Here is a 19,918-nt window from a genome sequence, read left to right on the forward strand (position 1 = left end):
CAGTGCTGTCAGTGCTGGGAGCCCCAGGGGATCCGGTGCTTGGCCCTCCTTCCTCCATTGCCCGGGTGCCGGGTGAGGGGCTGAGCTGAGTGCCCGCAGGCAGATCCCGGATCCAGGCACAGCCCTGGCAGTGCTGCCCTGCCCTGCCCTGTGGCAGTGCCACGTGGAGCCATGTGACATGTGGCACTGCCCCTGGCACAAGGAAAGCCCTGCCTTGTTTTGCCGATTTTGCCATCCGTTGCCCACACATCCTCCCCTGGCGCTGCTCAGGCTGGGCTCTGGAAGTGGAAGCAGAGCTGTCCTGCACAGCCCCTCAGGTGTGTGTGTGTGTGTTTCCTCTGAGCAGCTTTATCCCTGGCAGTCCTAAGACATGCTTTGTTTTCCATCCTGGCACATTTTTTGCCTCCTGCCACTTCCCCGTGCTCCCACCAGCACATTCCCCAGCCCAGTGTGCTGCTGCAGGGCCCCGGCACCATTGTGTGCTACAGGGTGAAAGGAACGGGAGTTTTTTTCACCCTGCTCCTTCCCAGGCCCCCCAGCCACAGCTCCTGCTCCTGGCAGACAGCGCATCCTTCTGTCGGCACTCACAGCCTCTGGGCTCTCCCCTCCTTTCTCCTCTGCCTTCTGAGCTTTCTACTGCCTCTGGGCCAGCCGCTGCTCCTCAGCTCTACCACTCATCTCTTCCCTGCAGATCAGCCTGGATTTCCTGCAGGGTTCCAAGAGAGCTGGAGAGGGACTTTGGGTGAGGATGTGAAGTGACAGGACAAGGAGGACTGGCTGGAAACTAATAGGTTTAGATGGCATATTGAAAAGAAATTTTTCCCTAGGAGTGTGGTGAGGCCCTGGCACAGGGTGCCTGGAGAAGCTGCTCCATCCCTGGAAGTGTCCAAGGCCAGGTTAGATGGGGCTTGGAGCAACCTGGAATAGTGGAAGGTGTCCCTGCCCATGGCCAGGGGTTGAAACCTTTCCAACCCAAACCAATGGTTCCATGTTTCTGTGATTCCTCAGCACAGGAAGGGCCCCTCCAGGAGCACTGTCCCAGCTCCAGCCTTAACATTCCAGGAAATCCCAGCCCTGGCAGAACACAAGCACAATTTTGGCAACAGCTGAGGGGAGGACACTGGCAGTGTCTGCCCCAGGAGCACATCTCAGGAAAAGGGAGAAGGAACCACTGGAGCCAGGAGGCTGCCCACAGACTGGGCTCCTGCCAGGGTGTCTCTGGCAGAGCTGTGCCAAGTGCATCCCAGGGCTTTTCCCAGCCTTCTGGGCTGGGCAGGGATGCTGTGCCTGACCTGGGCTGGGCAGGGATGCTGTTGCCTCACCAGCCTCCGATGCAGCTTGCAAGGAATCAAGGGGTCCCTGCTGCTCCGTCCCTGCCCTCAGGGGTCCCTCAGCCGTGTGACTGCCCCGCTGTGTCCCCTGCCCGGCCCCAGGCAGGGGGAGGCCGCTGTGGCCGAGGCTGCTGGGCCCAGACAAAGCTCCATCCGCAGCACAACGCCTGAGGCCAGAGATTGGCTCCGGCTTTACGTCACCGAGGAGGAACGGCAGCATCAAGGGCTTTTTTTTTTTTTTTTTTTTCCCTTCATTTTAATTCTCTTGCAATCTCTGTCCAAAAATAACCCAAGCTCCCTCCCCCAGGAATGCTCTTCATCAGAGCCTTGGCTCCCTCGCCCCCTGTGCATTAGCCTGGCAGCTGCTGAGCAAAGCCATTATCGATGTAACCTTGGTTAAAAGCACGTTTGTGGAGGGCAGCGCTGTTGCATTGTTTTGGGTGTGGAGGTGCACAGACAGATGGGACGTTCCAGGTTTCCTCGGCCGGGAAATTCCCCGTTTGTGGGGTGGACTGAGCATCCCCCTCCCTCCCCACTGCCAGGGACACTTGGGGCTGCTGGCATTAGGGAATGCTGTTCCAGCTGGGGTGTCCCGGTGGCGCTGCTCCCTGGCGAGGTGACAGTCACCACGCTGCCACCACGCTCTCAGGCAGGGACGTGCTCGGGGTGTCCCTCAGACAGACACCCGGGGTCCCCCCGCAGGACCTTACCCTGCCCACAGCTGCAGGAAAAACTCGTGGGGGCTCGTTTCTGCCCCCACCAGAGCAGCTGAGCCCGGAGAGGCTCACAGGGAGCAGGGGGACACCCTTTTCCCACCCACCCCAGGATTCTCCCGAGCTGTGTCCGCCTGCTCCGTGTGGGATGCAGCTGGGGGCAGGTGAGGCTGCCCCCCCCAAAGGTCTCCCTGGAGTTTTGGGGTGCTGCCCTGCCCCAGCTCCCATAGGAGCTGCCAGGTGACAGCCACAGGTTGTTGGGCAGCCGATGGGTGAGCGGGGCACAGGCAGGATGGGTTCCCACAGACCCCCTGCCCAAAGGGATTGGCCTACCAGGGCTCCCCAAAACTTTCCGTGTGTCCTCTGTGACATGGCCAAGGGTCTCCAGTGGGGTCCCAGTGCCTCGGGGCAGCACCCAAACCCCCACCCACTCGTGAGACATCACTGGGCTGGGCTGGCACGGGGAAGGGACAATGCTGAGTTCAGAGGGGGAGCCAGCAGTGGCTCCTGTGGGGTGACCCACAGAGGGGAGATGTCCCCGAGGCTGTGCCAGGTCACCTCATGTCCCAGCAGGGCTCAGATGCCTCCAACCCACGGGAACAGGGGGCACTGTGAGGCCGCACCAAGGCAGGACCTGGCACTCAGGGCCAAGCCAGTGACATTGGGCCACCATCCCACAGCAGGGCATGCAGAGTGCTCGGCCCTCACCCTGCCCTGCCCGGCTGCAGCCTGCGGCCAGAGCCTCTGCAAACTGATTTCAGACAGTTGAAAATACACAACAATTGTTATCGAGGTTATACTGAACGCTAGAGCTTCCCACGGAACTATTTTATCATGTTCAAAAATATTTAATCCCAGCAATTTTCACATTGTTCTTATAAAAACAGACATGTATGAAGGGAAATGAAATGCTTCGTACATTTTTTTGGCACAGGTTTTTTTTTTCTCTTTTTCTTTTTTTCTCCTCTTTTTTTTTTTTTTTTTCCTTTTTTAACTGTTACAAATTACAAACACACATTCGTTGTTTTGAAAGGAAAACCCCTAAATCCCAGCTGTACACCGCAGAGCTGCACCAACCACCCCGAGCTCACCCAGCCTCCCGCGCTTCCGATTGTTCTACAAGGACAAAAGAAGGACACCAGCAGCCAAGGACGTGGCGGTGGCTTCACTGCCCTCCCCAGGGGCTGCCTGGGGTACAGCAGGGACAGGGTGGCCCTTTGGGGTCCGTGTCCCTACCACTGCGTGGCTCTGGCAGGGGTGACGCAGTGAAGGAATGCAGGGGATGGCAAGGGTGGCACTGAGGGGCTGAGTTCTGCCTGTTCTGCTCCCCACAGAGCTCCTGTGCTGAAGCCTCCGCACATCCCACCTGCCTCTTCTTCCAAACACCTCCACCTTCATCCTCTGCCCGGCTCTGGGATCCCCAGCCAGGCGTGGATGTGGGAGGTGTGGGGTGAGCGGTGCAGCACAACCAGCCCCGGGCCCCTCCTGCAGCAGGAGCCAAGGGAGCCCAGCCCATCCTGCTTACCCTGAGATGCTGCCAGGGGGCAAAGAGCGACCTCCGGCCACGCCGGCTCGGGGTGGTCCTGGCAGGGTGACGGGAAGTGCTGCTGGAGAGGAACAACAGGCAGAGAGCAGAGAGGCACCAGCTGGGAGCTCTGCTCACCCCAGGGTGGCTCCCAGGGCTCCCAGCTGCGCTGGGCAGGCGGCTGGGTGGCACTGGTCGGTGCTTCTCCACAGAGCATCACCCCGGAGTCCTGGCTGGCTGCATCTCCACATCCAAAGCGAAGTGGGAAAAGAAAGCAGCACGTACCTCGTGTGTGCCGGGCTGTCCCTGCTCCCCGGCTGGCAGCTCTCCTGAGCCCTGCAGCGAGGATGATCCCTGTACCAGTGCCCCCCGAGCCCTCCCGGGGCAGTGTCCCGCTTTGGGGAGCCGGGAGCTGCGGGATGGGACCCTGTGGGGGGACCCTGCGCTGCCTCAGCTCCCAGCAATCAACCGCAGGCTCTTGCAATGGAGACATCTTTAATTTTTAACAACATCAGAACCGCAAAAAAATCCCCCCCCCCTGCGTCTGTGCGGGCAGTGCCGAGGGACGCTCCGCCATGGAAGGGGACATTCTGCCATGGAAGGGGACACAGCAGTGCCCCCCCGTGCCCCCCTGGCCTCACCAGGACCCAGCTCTGCCCCGGCTCCCGCTGCTGCCTGTGCCCAGGGCTGGGCAGCACACCTATCGCAGTTTAAATAGAATAAATACAGTGAAGAAAACAGTAAAATCTTCAATAGAGAGGCAAAAGGAAAGACAACAGCAGGTCCGGGGGTCCAACCAAACTCCACGTGGTCTCTGGATTAGTTACTGAGGAAGTTCTATGAGAGCACATTAAGTTCGCTGCTGGAGACTCTCTTACCGCTGTCCTTATATCGAAACCTCGTATTCTCGTGTTTCCTGCAAGCAAGGAAAAGCCAGTTGAGGGCAGCAGCTGCATTTCAAGATCATCTCCCTATTCCTAGGCAGCAAGAGAGATCCTGGGTGTTGTTTTGCTCCCAGGGGAGTGATGCCCTGGTAGCCAGGACTCCTCAGCCCCCTGTGGCTGCCAACCCACACGGATGGACTCGTGCCCCATGGCTCAGTGCTCCCACAGAACCTGCCTGGACTCCTCCTGTGCCCAACCAGCCAAGCCCCTCAGCAGTGTCCTTAGCGAGGACAGGCCCAGCAGGACTCACCCCTGTCTCATAAATCGGGTTGTCAAACTCCGTTTCTACCGTGATCTGGCTGTAGGGGTGGGAGTACATGAGGGGCAGGCGGAGGCTGGAGTAGTACCGACACCTGCGGGGAGAGAGGCGGAGTCACGGCTGCATGGATCGATTCCAGATTCCACATCCCTTCATCCCAGCTCCTCCCAGCGCCCCGGGCACCGCAGAGCACTCCCAGCTCCATGGCGGGGTGTGCTGCTGGCCAGGGCGATGCTGAGCCAGCCCTGGCCGTGCCCCCTGCTCTGTGCCAGCCCCCGCAGCCCCACCTGGTGAGATAGATGTACGCTCCTCCCAGCAGCAGGGAGATGATCAGCACCGGGATGAAGATGGCCAAGGCCATATTTCCCCCCTCGAGCGACGTCTCTGCAGCAGCTTCTGCTACTGAAAGGACAAGATCTATTATGTTGGCATTTGCAGGCACCGTGTGATCCCCTCTCTGCCTCTCCCCCTCCTCCCAGGCTCCTCCAGGATCCTGTGCATGCAGGAAACCCACGTCACTCACCTTCCAGAGCGTGTTCAAAGCTGTCTTGGTTCACTGGAAGAGAGATGGAGAGTTACTGGTCTGTAGCTGGGTTTGACTGGGTGCTGGCAGCTGTTGCCTGCTGGGAAACCCAACCCTGGGATCTGCCCCATTTAGTCCCAAACCACACTGCAAACCCCCAGTTTTTAATAAGCTCTTGTGGCCAGGGCTGAGCAGAGCCCGGATTCAGAGAAGCTCTAGGTCTCAGCTGAGTTCAGCTCCTAGCTGGGGCTGCAGCCAGACCACGGTCCCTGGGCTGTCCCAAGTTGGGGACAGAGATGGTGGCTGTCCTCTTGCCCCCCATCCCCTTCCCTGTTACCTTTGCAGATGGGCAGGGGGCCGCTCCAGTGGGATGGCTGGCCCAGGATGCATTTGATGGTCACCTCCCCCATGAGTTCAAAGCCCTCATAGCACATGAAGGTCAGGGACTCTCCTGGCAGGTAGAGGCGCTTATAAAGAATTTGGTACCCGTTTTCTGGCAGTCCTGGGTTATCACAGGCCAGTGACTCCTCAGCTGAAAGGGAGTGAAACACATCCACGGTGAGCCCAGGGCTTGGGCCGCCGAGGGAGAGAAGAAGCCTGGGGGCAGTGAGGAAGCACCCAAACTCTCACCCCACTCCAGCTCAAGGATCTGCACCACCCCCCCACAGCTGGGCAGGGTCCTGGCTGCAGGGAAGTGCCACCCAGGACCCCTAGAGAGGGGCTGGACTGCAGGGGAGCAGGAGAGACCCCCAAGGACTTACAGACACAGTGCGGGAGCCGCGAGGTCCAGATGGGGGTCCCGGTCTCGCGGCTGTAGCAGGTGAGCAGGGAGCTGCCCTCCAGCACAAAGCCGGGGTTGCAGGTGTACTGGATGGTGGTGCCCACCAGCAGCACCGGGTCCGAGATGAGGCGGGTGGAGTGCTCCACCTCCCCCGGGTCCGTGCAGTACATAACTGGGGAGAGAGGATGGCTGAGAGGGGAGCCCCTCAGAGCTGGGAGCTCCTCGGATTTGGGAGCCCCTCAGAGCTGGGAGCTCCTCAGACCTGGGAGCTCCTCAGAGCTAGGAGCCCCTCAGAGCCCCTCAGAGCGAGACTGATGTTGTTACAGGGTGTGGGACGGAGACAGCAGCACCTTCCCGTGGGGCACGTACTCTTTTCACAGAAAGGAGGGTCGCTGCTCCAGCTGAGGTCCCACTGGCAGGTGAGGGTGTCACTGCCCACGATGTCGTAGCCTGGGTCACACTGGTAGGTGATCTTGGCCCCTCTCACCAGCTCTGTGTGTGACGTGGTCTTCCAGCCGTTCTGGATCTCAGGTAGGTCAGAGCAGGAGTCGTTGCGGGACACCTCTGCAGCCAAGAGGGATTCTGGCTGTCACCCACCGAGTGGGACCCATGTCACAGCCCTGCCCAGAGCCACCCCAGCTGGACACACGGCTCTTCCCAAGGGCCTGTCCCCCCCCACAGCTCCCCAGCCCCGTGCTCCACGAATGGCACAGTTGGGCTGCAGGCAGCATCCCCTGGGCACAGGGAAAGGGCAGCAGCAGGGGACAGGGGCTCTTTGAAGCCCTGACCCCACAGGCAGGCAGAGGGCTGGGCTGGTGAAAATGGGGCAGTGTCTGTGCTGGGCTCAGGATAACCTGGGAACACCAGGCTCAGCTCCCGCTGTGGGTGCAGGAGAGGTGCCAGCACTATGGTCACAGCACGGCTGGTTTGCTCACTGGAGGATTTGTTCCCTGCTTCCCCCAGACTGGTTTGCTCAGGTGAGGGCTTGTGTCCTGCCCTCCCCAGCCCCGTGTGCTGCAGAGAACAGAGGAGGGCCCCGCAGCCTCCCAGTGCTCTGCATTGCAGCTCGCTCTGTTTTTCACAGCCAGGGCTGTCAGCAGAGTGAGGAAAACATGCCTGGAAGGAGCCTGGCACAGGAAGCAGGGTGGGGCAGAGGCAGCCAGAGGCCACAGGCAGCTCTGGGAATGTCCTTCCCAGTCCTTGTCCCTGCCGTGGGCACCCACAGCTCCTGCCTGGCAGGCACAGTTGCCCCAAAGGACAATGGAACAGACGTCTCCAGGTGCAGTCTGAGCCTCTCTGGAGCAAAGAGATGGGAACAGCTGTCCCAGGAGCCCACGCAGGGACTTCAGTGACCACCCCGGCCATCAGCTCATGCCTGCATCCCTGTTTCCAGCAATTTCTTTCCCTCTGGGCCACACCAGGGCTAACAGGGACCTTGCTGTCAGCCTGAAGGAGAGGAGACATACAGGGAGACCCCAGAAGTGACTGACCCAGAGACCTGCAGCTGAGCTGGGGGCGCTGGAGGAGGTTCAGGGTGGGATGTGAAGGGAATGCTGGTGCCTCAGTGACTCTCCCTGCTTCCAGACCCTGCAGCTGGACAGTGTGGGCTGTGTGTCACGCCCTCACACCAGCACCCTGCTCCCCGTACCTATGTAGTTCATGATGAATCCTTGCCCCTTGCCAAAGATGAGCCCAGCAGGGTCCGAGTGGAACTGGATGGTGAGGTCGGGGCTGGAGGAGTAGAGCTTCTGGGGGCCGCTGCTGCCGACGTACTGCCCCAGGATGCGGGCGGAGAGCTCGTCCCCGTCGTAGATGGTGAGGATGTCGCTGTTGGTGATGTTCAGGCTGAGAGGAGAGGTTGGTTAGAGAGCAGCGTGTGCCGGGAGCCCAGGCAGGACGGGGCTCAAGGGACAGCCAGGTGACCTCTCTCTGGGTCTCCTCCTTCCTCGGGGCTTCGAGGCCAGGCGGTGCCAGCGGCTCCCGGGCCCCAGCGCTTGGAATTGCCGATCCCGGCAGAGCCGCGCTTGTCCCCGCGGCCACCAGAGCGCAGTGGCGGCCCGCGGATGGCGGGGACGGCTGGGGACATTGGGAAGCGATGGCTGCAGCCTCGGTCCACCCCGGGAATGCGGCTGCCCTGGAGCCGAAAGGGGGTGGAGGTGCAGCGCTGCTCTCCCCCCGCTCCAAGGCCAAGGGCAGGGGCTGGATGCACACGCCGGGGGACACGCAGCTCTGGGGTCGGGAGGGTTCTCTGGGTGCCCGGGGCTGGCAGCGTGGGGGAACGATCACATCGACCCCAAGGGTGGGCAGTGACATCCCTTCTCCTCGCTGTCCTGCCGTGTCCATGCCCCAGCAAGGCTCTCCAGGGCTGGGGGCACAGCCGGCACCAGTGCCCTGCTGCCGGGTGACACAGGAGAGACTGGGGCAGGGACAACCCTCCTCCCCTTCCCCGGGGGGAAGAGGGCCAGAGGAGAGCACAGGATACTCCCAGGCACAGAGGAGATGCCTGAGCTTATCCCCAACGTTTTATTAGGAATGTTCTTGGAGGAGCCCAGCTAATCCCCATGGCAAGCTGACATTTGTAGTAAGTCTCTGCTTTCTGTCAAACACGATTTTCTCAGTGACATTTATGCCTGATGACTTCAAATCACTTGGCCTCCAGTTCTGCTCAGCCCAAGCACCCACAGAGCTGGGAGAGGTGTGCTGGGAGCTCCCACTTGGGATTTTATGGGGAGCTTTAAAATCTTTATGACTCTAAGCCTCTACTTGAAACACGTCCTCCTCTTGAAAACCCAAAATAACATCAAAGGAGGCTCTGGCTGCAGCAGCAGCATTACCATGCCAAAAGCTCTCAGCCTGGCATTGGATCTCATTCCCCTCTGACCCCAGCATGTTCAGCCTGAGCTTGCTGGGTGGCTCTGCTCCCTCAGTGCCTACATTTCACATTCAGCCCAAAGATTGAGCTGTTTCCATCTCATGATTGCCTCCAGGCTCTCCTAACCCCACATGACCCAGCTCCTGACGTGCTGGGTTGTCACCCCAGTAGCACATGGCCACGTGCTGCTGTGTCACTGCTCCCCGTGGAGAATTCCAAAGCCACTGGAGCAGCAATTATCTGCTGCCATGGATTGTGTAATGGTGCTTTGAACTCAGGGAGCGCCACTCAGTCCTGCCCAGGGTGCCAAGTGCATGAAAGGGGATTATGGAAGCTCTGAGGGGGAGAACAGGACATGGCAAGACTCTTCCTCGTGAGTGGTGAGGCCTTGGCACAGGCAGCCCAGAGAAGCTGTGGCTGCTCCATCATTGGAAGTGTCCAAGGCCAGGTTGGAAGGGCCTTGGAGGAACCTGGGATAGTGGAAGATGTCCCTGCCCATGGGAGAGCAGCTTTAAGGTGATCCCACCCAAACTGTGATTCTGTGATTCCATGGTGGAGGCGAGGGGAGCAGGATACAGCAGCAAAACGGGGCAAGCACTGCTGGGGCAGAGACACACACTGAGCTCCTGAGCTACTCACAGCTGGATGTCCAGGAAGAGCCGCTTCTCCTCGCCCACATGGATCCTCCAGATGCAATCCTCCCCCTCCGTGTAGGGCTCTGGCCAGTTGGGGGACAGGATCACCCCAGCCACAGCAGTCAGCTCCCCTCCACACGTGGCTGTGGGGGCAAGGGGTAGGCAGGGCTCAGGGGGGGCGCAGGGTTGCTCACCCCACAGCCAGCACTGCCCACGGGTGGGACTGACCTCGGCACAGCGGCTCCGTGTCATTCCAGTAGGGGTCCCTCATGTTGATGCACTCGATGACAGCAGGACCCTGCTCCAGTGAGTGCCCGGGGTCACAGGTGAACTCCACGGTGGTGCCAAGGTTGTAGGTGGGGTCGGAGGTGGTGAAGTTCCCGTTCTGGATGTAGGGCTCATAGCAGTGGCCCCGCTCAAAGGCTGGAAGAGATCCCTTGTTAGCTGTAGGGATACAGAACTTGCCCCTTCTGGGTGAGCTTCCCATGAGAACCTGACCCCTGCATCCCCACCTGCATGGACGGCCTTTTCCCTGGAGTGATTTACAGGCAGTCAGGATTAACAACAATTTATCTGTTCGGAGCCACGCAGGCCTAACCAAACCCCACTCCCACGGCGGATCAGGGCCAGGGATGTGCTCAGGGCACTGCCTGTTTCCCAAGCTGGGCACACCAAACCATCCACCCTGGGATTGCTGCATGTCACTGAGCCTGCTCATGGCCACAGCGCTCTGATCCTGCAGCGGGACCCACTGAAATGACATATGGAGCTACAGAGGGGCACCAGCCTGGGGACAGTCAGCACCATTCCTACAGCCTCGTGTCTGTACCCACCCCCTGGGGCTGGGTGTCCTGGCTGAGCCAGGCACCGCCCCGGTGTCCCAGCACGGGGACAACAGCACCTTCGAAGCGGATGTTGAAGGCCGTGGTGGCCGAGGGCTCCTGGGCCAGGAAGTCGATCCTGATGGAGGAGCCGTCGCTGATGACGCCCTCGAAGGGGACGCTGTCAGCGCGCAGGGAGTCATAGAGCACGGCTGAGCGGTTGGTGTCCCCACTGTACACCACCATCCTGCGGGGACACGGGACAGTGTCACACGGGACAGCGGCCCTGAGTCCTGCCCGGACTGTGGGCCTGAGCGATTTTAGCCTGCTAGCAGCTGCTAACCTTTCCCCAAGGAAAAATTTCTCTAAGAAAGCTTTTCCTCAAAACAGTCTTGGCAAACAACTATCCTTTCTCAAAACAGTCTTTTGTCCAGCTGGTGTTTTGCTGTTTCTCCTGTTCAGCCAATGGCATTAGAGAGGTGTCGTTCCTATTCCCCAATCATGTTAAGTCTGTATAGAAACACCTTATAAAAGGTAGTAAGAATTTAGACAATAAAGCCTTCTTTTGCTGTACTCTTCACCTTCTGAAATATTTGGAGTATTTCATGTCCTGCAGCAACATCCAGACACAACGGGGGTGAGATGGAGCAGCTGGGACAAGTTGGGAACTTCCAGGTTTTGGTATATTCTGGGGCCTTCTCTCCATGACAGACATGGAGTGTGTCCAGGGAGGGGAACAGAGCTGGGGAAGGGTCTGGAGCACCAGGAGAGGCTGAGGGAGCTGGGAAAGGGGCTCAGCCTGGAGAAAAGGAGGGTTGAGGGGGACCTTCTGGCTTTGCACAACTCCCTGACAGGAGGGGACAGCCAGGGAGGGTCACGCTCTGCTCCTAGGGAACAAGGGATAGGACAAGAGGAAATAGCTTGTGTCAGGGAAGGTTTAGACTGGATATCAGGGATATCAATGGAAATTTCTTCCCCAAAAAGCCTGACAAGCATAGAAACAGGCTGCAGTGGTAGAGTTCCCATCCCTGGAGGGGTTTAACAGACATCTAAATGTGAAGACATGGTTTAGTGGTGGCCTTAGCTGTGCTGGGGGACCGTTGAACTCAACAATCTCAGAGGGCTTTCCCAACCCAAATAATTCCATTTTTCTGTATTCAGTGCCCAGCAAAAGGCCCTGCTCCCCATCTGCGCAGAACAAACCCCCTGGAGCCCTATGGAAGCTCTCTGCAGTCGCAGGGCTGTGGGGAGACAGCTCCTCACCTGTCCTTCTCAGTCAGCAGGAGCTTCTCAAAGTGCAGGTGCAGCTTCTGGCCCAGGGGGGCCCCGATGGCCCAGACACAGTACATGCTGCCAGACTGGTTCCCGCTGTAGCTGGGGGACAGCACGCGGCCGATGGTGGCATTGTGGACTGTCCCTCCACAGGGAGCTGCAACACAGAGCACAGCCCCCCTGGGATGGGCACGGGGACAGTGGCATTTGTGCTCCCCTCTGCACAGCTCTCCTCAGAGCACAAACCTCTGCTTTGCTCTGTCTGTGCATATTTATACTCACAAATGCATATTTATATTCACACACGCACATAAAATCCTTATTTCCTTTCCCTTTGCTGCCTAATGAGGGGACAGATGCTGCTGCCACTGCCTGACCACCTGTGGCTCCTCAGGCATTGCTCTCACCCCCTCCAGGACCTCATTCATCCCATGGGGCAAACAAAGGGACTGATGTTTCCCCCAGTGGAGCCCAGTTTTCCACCCCTGGGGCTGGGATGTGCAGGTACCTGAGCAGATGGGCTCGGGGCTGCTCCAGTGGGGCCGGGATGCGTTGATGCAGGTCAGCATGCGGGGTCCCTGCAGCTCGTAGCCCAAGTGACAGTGGAAGTGAGCAATGCCACCCGAGTGCAGATCCATCACCGTCACATCCCCAAAGTCAGGCCTCCGTGGGAAGTTGCAGCTCAGCATAAACACTGGAACAGGCACAAATTGGGAGCTCAGGGCTAAGCTGCTCCCAGCCACCCCGTGGGGACATGCTGGATGTGCCCACGTGTCACACAGACCGGCAGCAGAGCGCCACCAACCCCCCCACTGCCGCTGCTTCCCCCCACCTGTTACTGCTCTTGCCCAGACCCAGTTTCTATTTTAAAAATAATTTGCTGGAACTCATTTATTTTTTAAAGCTCTCCGAGGTAAAAAATAGACTGGCAGTGTGAGTATGTGCAGGAGGAGCTGCTGCACGGGGACAGAAACCGGGCAAGGCGGGTGTGAGAGGCACAGCCAGCACTGGGGTTGGGGACATCAGGGACATTGAACCCTCTACCCTGGGCACAACACCTGCACCCACCCCAGGCGATGCTCTGGGCACAGGGGGGTGGTGAAACAGGAACCACAGCCCACTGGTTTGACCCTGCAGCCAAGTGGGACTGACCCCAAACCCCCCTACCCACGCTGGGGGCACACCCACCCTGGTAGTGGAGCTGGAAGGTCCCCACCACGTCATCCTGGAAGGTGCGGAAGTAGACGGAGATGGTGTTGGTGGGGCTGCGGATCACCTGCCCTTCCACCAGGAGGGTCTGGTTGGCCAAGACCACCAGGGCATCGCCGTCCACGCCGCGGATGGACAGCACCTCCCCGTCTGAGAGGTTCACACTCTTCACCTGCGGGGAGCAGAGACCTGTGAGCCCTCGGTGGTCACACCCCTGTCACACCCCAGCCCTGTCACATCCCAGCCCTGTCACACAGACCCGCAGAGCATCGCTGAGCTGCAAACAAAACCAGGGCACTCCTCAGGGTTTGGTGCTCACCACCCACCCCTGTGCACCAGGAAATCTCCCCAGGATCCCTCACCCAGCCGGGGGAGCGCTTGGGGAGCCACGCACAGCGAGTGCATCTAATGAGTGGGTTCCAAAAAGGCTTTAATTATTATTTGGAAATAGCTGAGCAGTAACCTCACATTTACATTTCACGTCCATTTAGCTTAATAAATGGGCTCATATTTCAGCAGAAAGATGCTCATCAGACCGTTTGTTTCCCTGAGTGTGTGAGGCCCGGGGCTCTATATTTAGCAGCAGCCCAGCCGTGATTGGGAGCGCTCCCGACGATGTTGTGACTGGAGGGATTTGTGGCTGTTGTCACCGCCGTGCCCACCTCCCCCTGGCACACAGGGCTGGGGTGTGCCCTGCTCCAAGGGCACTGCAAGGAGTCACCCTCAGCCCTTGGCATCCTGAGACTGATCCTGAAGGGAAATCCCTGGAAAAGCCCATTCCTCACTGCAAAGCTGGATTGACATCCCCAGGCTGGTTTAGAGTACCCCAGCCTGTGTTTCAATCCAAGAGGAGCTGATTTTGCCTTATTTTTCCAGCTGGGTCCTGGCAGAGAAAAGCGTTGACTGGAGCATGGAACAAATGCAATTCTGACCCACAGCCTGCCCGGGATCATTTCTTCTTTTCCAGATATTGTCCCAAAAATATTCCTCCCCAGCATGGCCAGAACACACTGTGGGTGTTGGGACGGCTTAGATCTGATTATTAATAAATGGGACCACTTAAGTGTTACTAGGGTGAATTATTTGGAGTCCAGGGATCCATATGATGCTAACGATTTCCCCAGCTCCCACTGGGACAGAGCTTTGTTTCTCCAGCTGGGTCTGGATCCCTGCGAACATTTTTCCAAGGTGTTCCTAACAGATTTTGTTCTGCAACCGCCTGAAGCCAAACCTGTTCCCCAGCTGGCTCCCTCCAGTGCTGGTGGCACCATGCACATGACACAGAGCCAAATCACTCCAGGAAACCAGGAAGGAGATCCAGGGGAGCAGCTGGAACAGGCAGAGCTGTGCGGAAGGGAGGAAGCTGTGCTGGGAAGGATCAGTGCTGGGTGTCACAGGACACACACACACACTCTGTTCCGCCATCAGCCACCCCTCAGTAAAGCCAGGGGAGCAGGGTGTCACCACAAGTGCCATTCCCTGTGCCAGCAGCAGGCTGGCATTCCCAGAGGAGCCTGGAGGAACCAGAGGGTGCAGACGCTGCTGTGGCCCCGCGCCAGGGACCGTCAGCCCTGCGAGAGGGACCATATGTGTGAGCTCCTGCCAGGGGCTGGGAGCACGGGTTTCAATCACAGCCTGCACCGACAGCAGCTCCTCCAGAGCCTCGGGAAGGCAGGAGGGATCCTCGAGTCAGGCTGCCAGCCTCGCTCACTCACCCACTGGAAAACCTCTTTAGGGAAATGCTATTTCCTGCCAAGAAGATTCAGGAATTTTAAAAATAAATATAATTTCGTGAAGCGTTTGGAGAGCTTGGCTGCTCCCCGCTCCCACGGCTGCCGTGGCACAGGCAGGGACACAGCTCTCCCTGGAATGCTGGGAGGGGTGCAGGGAGGGGCAGCGGGCTGAACAGGGACCCTGAGCTCTCACGCAGCTCCCAGCCTTTCCCAGGATCCCAACAAACCCTTTCCCTGACATCCAGGCTTTGTACCCACTCCTCCCCAGATTTCCCCTGCAGGGAATGAGGGTCTGGCTCCAAAGGAAGCGGAGAGTCCCTGTGTCCTCCTGCACAGCTCCCAGTGCCTTGCAGGAGCAGTTTTGGGCAGGGCTGGAATATGCCACAGGCATTTCTGCCACCACCAGGCTGTCCCACAGCCCATGCAGGGCGTCCTATCCCAGGGGCTCCTCCCTGCTCCTGCAAATGCCTTTAATGAGACTCCCAGGGCAAGAAGCAGAGCTGGGAATCAAACCCAAACCCCTCCAACGGGACCCCACACCCCGGGTTATCCAGTGTCTTCCCTTTGGAATTCACCTCCAGGCCCTGAGCCCGTGGTGCACAGGGCACTGCCAGCTGCAGATGGGGCCATGCTCCACCAGCACTGACCTGCTGTTGTGATTTAATTTGTCTGAAACGCTCCGAAGCACCAGCAAAGCGAAATGCAAAGCTTGGGGGGGGTGGAGAGGCCAATTTTATGCTCCATTAAAACCTCAGCTCACAACGGAGTGAGGTCAGGAGTGGTGTCACCTGATGGATTATGGACAGAGGCGAATTTACAGCAGAGCAGCCTGTCTTTAGCACCCCGCGGATCTGAGGAGACAGTTGCTGTGTCTAGTTACTTTTCCACTGCCATGGAAAAGTGGCTGAGCTGCTCAGACTCTCCAGTGCTCACTCCGCACCACTGCTGCTCCCAGGGCAAGCTCCCCACCAGGGCTGGCAGCCACAGTGGCCTCGTGCCCTGGGGGCCAGCCCCTGCCTGTGCCCACCCGGGGGACAGAGGGGACAGCCCTGCTGGAACTCCCTCTCCTTTTAATGCGCACTCCAAATTACACAAATTCAAAGTGAGGGGATTTTAATTGGATTCAAATGGTGACATGGAGAAACACAAGAAAAGAGGATTGCAGGGAGCATGGAGACCCTGGGCTGGTTTGACCTGGAGAGCATTTGGAATGTGCAGAGGCCCCTGCTCTGCTTGCAGCTTCACCAGGCTGAGGGATGCTCATTTTGGAGGGACCTGATGGTGCAATGATGCAAATCAGCTTGGGTGAGACCCCCTTCTCTGATGGGTGGGCATTTGCTGGGCACTTGCACCGGCCAGAGGAGGAACCTGGGCTGCCCTCCTGGGCTTCCTGCGCCCTCAGAGCCACCCAAACCCCTCCCAGCAAATGGGGGGTTCAGAGGGCAGGGGGCTGGTGGCCCCTTCCCATCAAGTGCCTTTTTAACAACCTGCTGCCAGCGCCTCTCGGTTAAATTAATCGCGTGACATTTAAAGAATTTGATCATCGCTGACATTCAGGATGTTCCAGATCCCTCACAGAGTTCATTTATTACAAAGCCTTCAGAAAAACCTATTTTTTTGCCCTGGAAAGGGGTATTTTATCAAGTGAAGGTGCCCAGGGCAGGGATGCCCAAGGCTTGGGGTCATTTTCTGCAGTGTCCAGTGGGTCTGGCTGTGGGGGGATCCCCTCTCCAGACTCACCTGCAGCTCGACGCCGTAGCCGGTGTAGACGGTGACGTTGTAGGTGCACTGCAGGTACCCGTGCAGGGGCAGAGGGGGGTAATCCGTGGAGTCAATGTAGCCCTCAGGGTCGTGGAAGCTCATGCTGCAGAGCACTGAGGGGATACACAGTGGGGTCACACCGAGGGCACTTCTCTCCCACACCCCAAAACCCAGCATCCAAGTCCCTGCCCCGTCAGTGATCCCATGGAATTACAGAATCCCAGAGTGGTTTGGGTTGGAGGGTGCGTTAAAGCCCAACCCCTGCCATGGGCAGGGACACCTTCCACTAGACCAGGTTTCTCTAAGTCTCATCCAACCTGGCCTTGGACACTTCCAGGAATCCAGGGGCAGCCACAGCTTCTCTGGGCACCCTGTGCCGGGGCCTCAGCACCATTACAGGGAAAAATTTCTTCCCAATCCCCCATCTAACCCTGCCCTCTAGCAGTGGGAAGCCATTCCCCCTTCTCCTGATGCTCCAGATCCTTGTCTAAATTCCCTTTCCAGCTCTCTTGAAGCCCCTTTAGCAACTGGAAGGAGCTCTAAGCTCTTCCTGGAAGCCTTCTCCCAGCTCTCCCAGCCTTTCCTCATTGGACAAGGGTCTTATCCCTCCAATCATAAAGTACATGAAGAAGATTTTAGGCAGCCCCCAAACCCAGGTGCTGGCCTGATTTTGGGGCGGGCTGCCTAAACACATAAACTGCCATAGCCCCATGCTCAGCTCAGCTCACCCGGGCTGGGCTCTGTGGTTGTGACAGTGGTGGTGATGATGGTGGACGTGGTGGTTTCCTGGCTCTCCTCAGACGCAGAGCCGTGCACATCCCTCTCCGCGCTGTTTGTTGGGGTCACAGCAGCACCAGCGGGAGCCACGGTCGGAGCCTCTCTGACATCCCCCGTGCTGTCAGGGAAGGGCTGGAGGAGAGCTGGGGGCAGGGTGGAAGGGGAGATCTGCAGCGTGGGGCGGCTGGTGGTGGCCTGGTCCCCCCAGGGCAGCTCGGGGGGGCTCCGCTCCTTGTCCTCCTCTGGCACCCGCAGCCCTGGGGCGGCCGTGGGGAGCCTGGAGCTCCGTGGGCTGGCTGGAGAGGCAGTCCCAGGGGGCCCTGCCAGGGTGGGCTTCAGCCTTGGGTGCTTCCTTCCCGTATTCACTTGCTTTAGAGCCGGTGGCTTTTTCTTAACAGGGGAAGTTTGTTTGGCATCAGGTCTGGGGGCAGCGGTGGCCGTGGGCAGGAGCGGTGTTGTCTCCTCCGCTGGTACAGCACCATCCTCCGGGGCCGGCAGGAGGTTGAGGGCAGTGCCCTTCCCGAGCTCTCCAAATGCAGTGTCTGATCCCACAGGACGCCCCAAATCCTCAGCTCCACCAGTCAACCCCGTGCCGTGCCCGAGCTCCGCAGCTCCACCAGCCAGAGGCTCCGGGCTGGCCGGCACCAGCACTGCCCCCGATCCGCTGTCTGCAAAAAAAACAACCAACAACAGGGAAAAGTGAGATTTGGGCAAAGCTGGGCACGAAATTAGAGCTGTGCCTGCTGGCGTGAAATCAGCCCCCCGGGAAGGTGTGGCTGCAGGAACACCCACCGCTTCCCAAAGAAGGAACGAGCGGCCCCCACAGCACCAGGCACCCGCCTCGGCAGAGCCCCTCAGCACCGCTGCGCTGGGCAAATCCAACCCAACATTTGCTGCCAACAGGGATGGGCAGGAAAGAGAGAGTGGCCAGGGGGTAACTGCATAAATACAGATTTATCCATCGCCGTGGGGTGGAGCGGGCTGTGATCCATGGGCTGGAATTCACCGTGAGCTCCCCGAGATGCCGCCAAGAGCTCCGAGAGCCCGGAGTCAACGTTTTCCATGGAAACAGCAGTTGCCAGGGAAAGCACTTAATGCACGCTACTTAAAGCCCGTAATTCCAGCCCCCTCATGTCCCCTGGGAGGGTTTGGAGCCCCTGGAACACAGGGTCCCTGTCCCTCTGTGGGTATGGGGGGGTCTGCAATCGTCCATCACCACTGCTGGCCTGGGGCTGCCCAGGCTCCTGCTCCTCTTTGTGGCTTCACACCAAGGCTCCAAATGAGCCCTAAAGCAGCTCGAGGTGCTGTGACATGCCCGTGGTGGCAGCCAGGATGGATGTGTGGCCACCACAGCACCAGCTCTCCATTGCACGGGGGCTGGAGCAGCAGTCAGGGTTTCCTTCCCAAGCAGGCTCCAGATAAACCTCGGCTCACCTCGGTGGTACAGGTGCTTTAAACAAAAGCACAACTCTTGGGTTACATTTAGCTTGATGTTTTCTATTTCAGATTCTGCTAATTAAGGTAGGACCGGAGTGAAAAAGGAGGAAAAAAGGAGTTTTTTTATGTGACTATTGAAGCACAGGGACACTGCTGGGTGACACTGCCCAGGGGGCCCGAGGGAGGGCACAAGCAGCCCGTGCAGAGGGACTGAGCAGCGCTGAAAACTGACTTTGCTCCATCTTCTGGAAAATAGAAGCAGTTTCTGGCAAGAACCAAAGATAAGGAATGCAACAGGGAAAGGCTAAAGCTGGTGAATTAGCCGGAAGGATGGAGCTGCCAAAACTCTGGCAGTCCCCACACTGCTCCTCAGTCCTGGGGAGTCCTTGGACACTCTGCTGCTGCCTGGGCTGGTCCTTTGCTCCTGGGAGAGCCAGGGACAGAGCTGTGCCTGCCCTAAGCCACTGCACCCTGCTGCAGCCACCAGAAAACCTGTCCCGCCCCACCCTGAGGGCTTCCTGGCGTCTCCTGCTGTTTGCCACAATTTAAAACATTAATTCTTTAATTAGCAAGTGGTTCAGCAAATCCATCACCGATTCCCTGAGCGCATTAGGAGACATTTCACACACATCATCTGCAACCATCAGCTTGTGTCAGCTCTGAATAATCTCCCCCGAGGAAGGTTGGATGCCTCAGTATCCCCACACTTCTGGGGGGCAGACCAGGAGTTCCACACTCTCTCCTTGTTTCTCGGTGTCTTTGCTTCCCTCTTCATCTCACCCTGAGCTGATCTTGGCCATCCATGGGCACCCTGCCGTGGGCTGATGGGGGGAAATGTCCCCAAGGCTGTGCCAGTAGCAGCTCTCCTCCTCTGAGAAGTTTTGCAGGGTTCTCATGAGCTCTTCTCTTCCTCTCCCATCCCAAGCCCAGGAGGAGCAGTCGGTGGTTGCTCTCCCGTGGCCCAGGTGACAACTTTAGGGCTCTGCATGATGGGAGAGGATGGGGGTCTTTGTCCATGATGGGAGAGGATGGGGGTCTTTGTCCATGATGGGAGAGGACGGGGCTCTCAGACAGAGGGGAGGAAGCACAGCCCTGGGAGGGGAGAGGGCTCACTGGCTGGTAGGGCACGGTGGGACATGCTGGGACATGCTGGGACATGCTGGGACCAGCTCACAACAGGACAGTTACAGATCCCAAGTCCTTAAAGCCAACGCATTCCCAAAAACCCCGACCCAGGATCCCTGGGTTCTTTGTCATGTGAACCCTACTTCTTAATGGATTGTGCCTTTAAACCATATTTTATGCTTTTGGAAAGCTGACTAATT

General features: G+C 58.5%; 1 protein-coding gene across 2 annotated transcripts in view; it reads right to left on the reverse strand.

Annotated features, from left to right (window-relative positions):
* Positions 1-2,866: 2,866 nt before the first annotated feature.
* Positions 2,867-19,918, reverse strand: part of SEZ6L (seizure related 6 homolog like) — a 36,000-nt gene continuing 18,948 nt past the window's right edge. Inside the window, exons 2-17 of one of the 2 annotated variants that reach the window (XM_066331523.1) lie at positions 17,108-17,824; positions 16,359-16,492; positions 12,865-13,057; positions 12,185-12,370; positions 11,668-11,833; positions 10,485-10,651; positions 9,812-10,006; positions 9,588-9,726; positions 7,725-7,921; positions 6,446-6,640; positions 6,057-6,248; positions 5,633-5,827; positions 5,296-5,328; positions 5,060-5,171; positions 4,764-4,866; positions 2,867-4,485 (exon numbers count right to left, since the gene is read on the reverse strand). In XM_066331523.1, the coding sequence (XP_066187620.1) occupies positions 4,456-4,485; positions 4,764-4,866; positions 5,060-5,171; positions 5,296-5,328; positions 5,633-5,827; positions 6,057-6,248; positions 6,446-6,640; positions 7,725-7,921; positions 9,588-9,726; positions 9,812-10,006; positions 10,485-10,651; positions 11,668-11,833; positions 12,185-12,370; positions 12,865-13,057; positions 16,359-16,492; positions 17,108-17,824 (2,954 nt within the window). In that variant the 3' untranslated portion in view covers positions 2,867-4,455. Of the gene's footprint in view, positions 4,486-4,763; positions 4,867-5,059; positions 5,175-5,295; positions 5,329-5,632; positions 5,828-6,056; positions 6,249-6,445; positions 6,641-7,724; positions 7,922-9,587; positions 9,727-9,811; positions 10,007-10,484; positions 10,652-11,667; positions 11,834-12,184; positions 12,371-12,864; positions 13,058-16,358; positions 16,493-17,107; positions 17,825-19,918 lie in introns of both variants that reach the window. The other variant, XM_066331522.1, reaches the window with a different exon arrangement.

Source organism: Sylvia atricapilla, chromosome 17 (assembly GCF_009819655.1).
Source record: "Sylvia atricapilla isolate bSylAtr1 chromosome 17, bSylAtr1.pri, whole genome shotgun sequence".
In the NCBI taxonomy this organism is placed as follows: Eukaryota; Metazoa; Chordata; class Aves; order Passeriformes; family Sylviidae; genus Sylvia; species Sylvia atricapilla.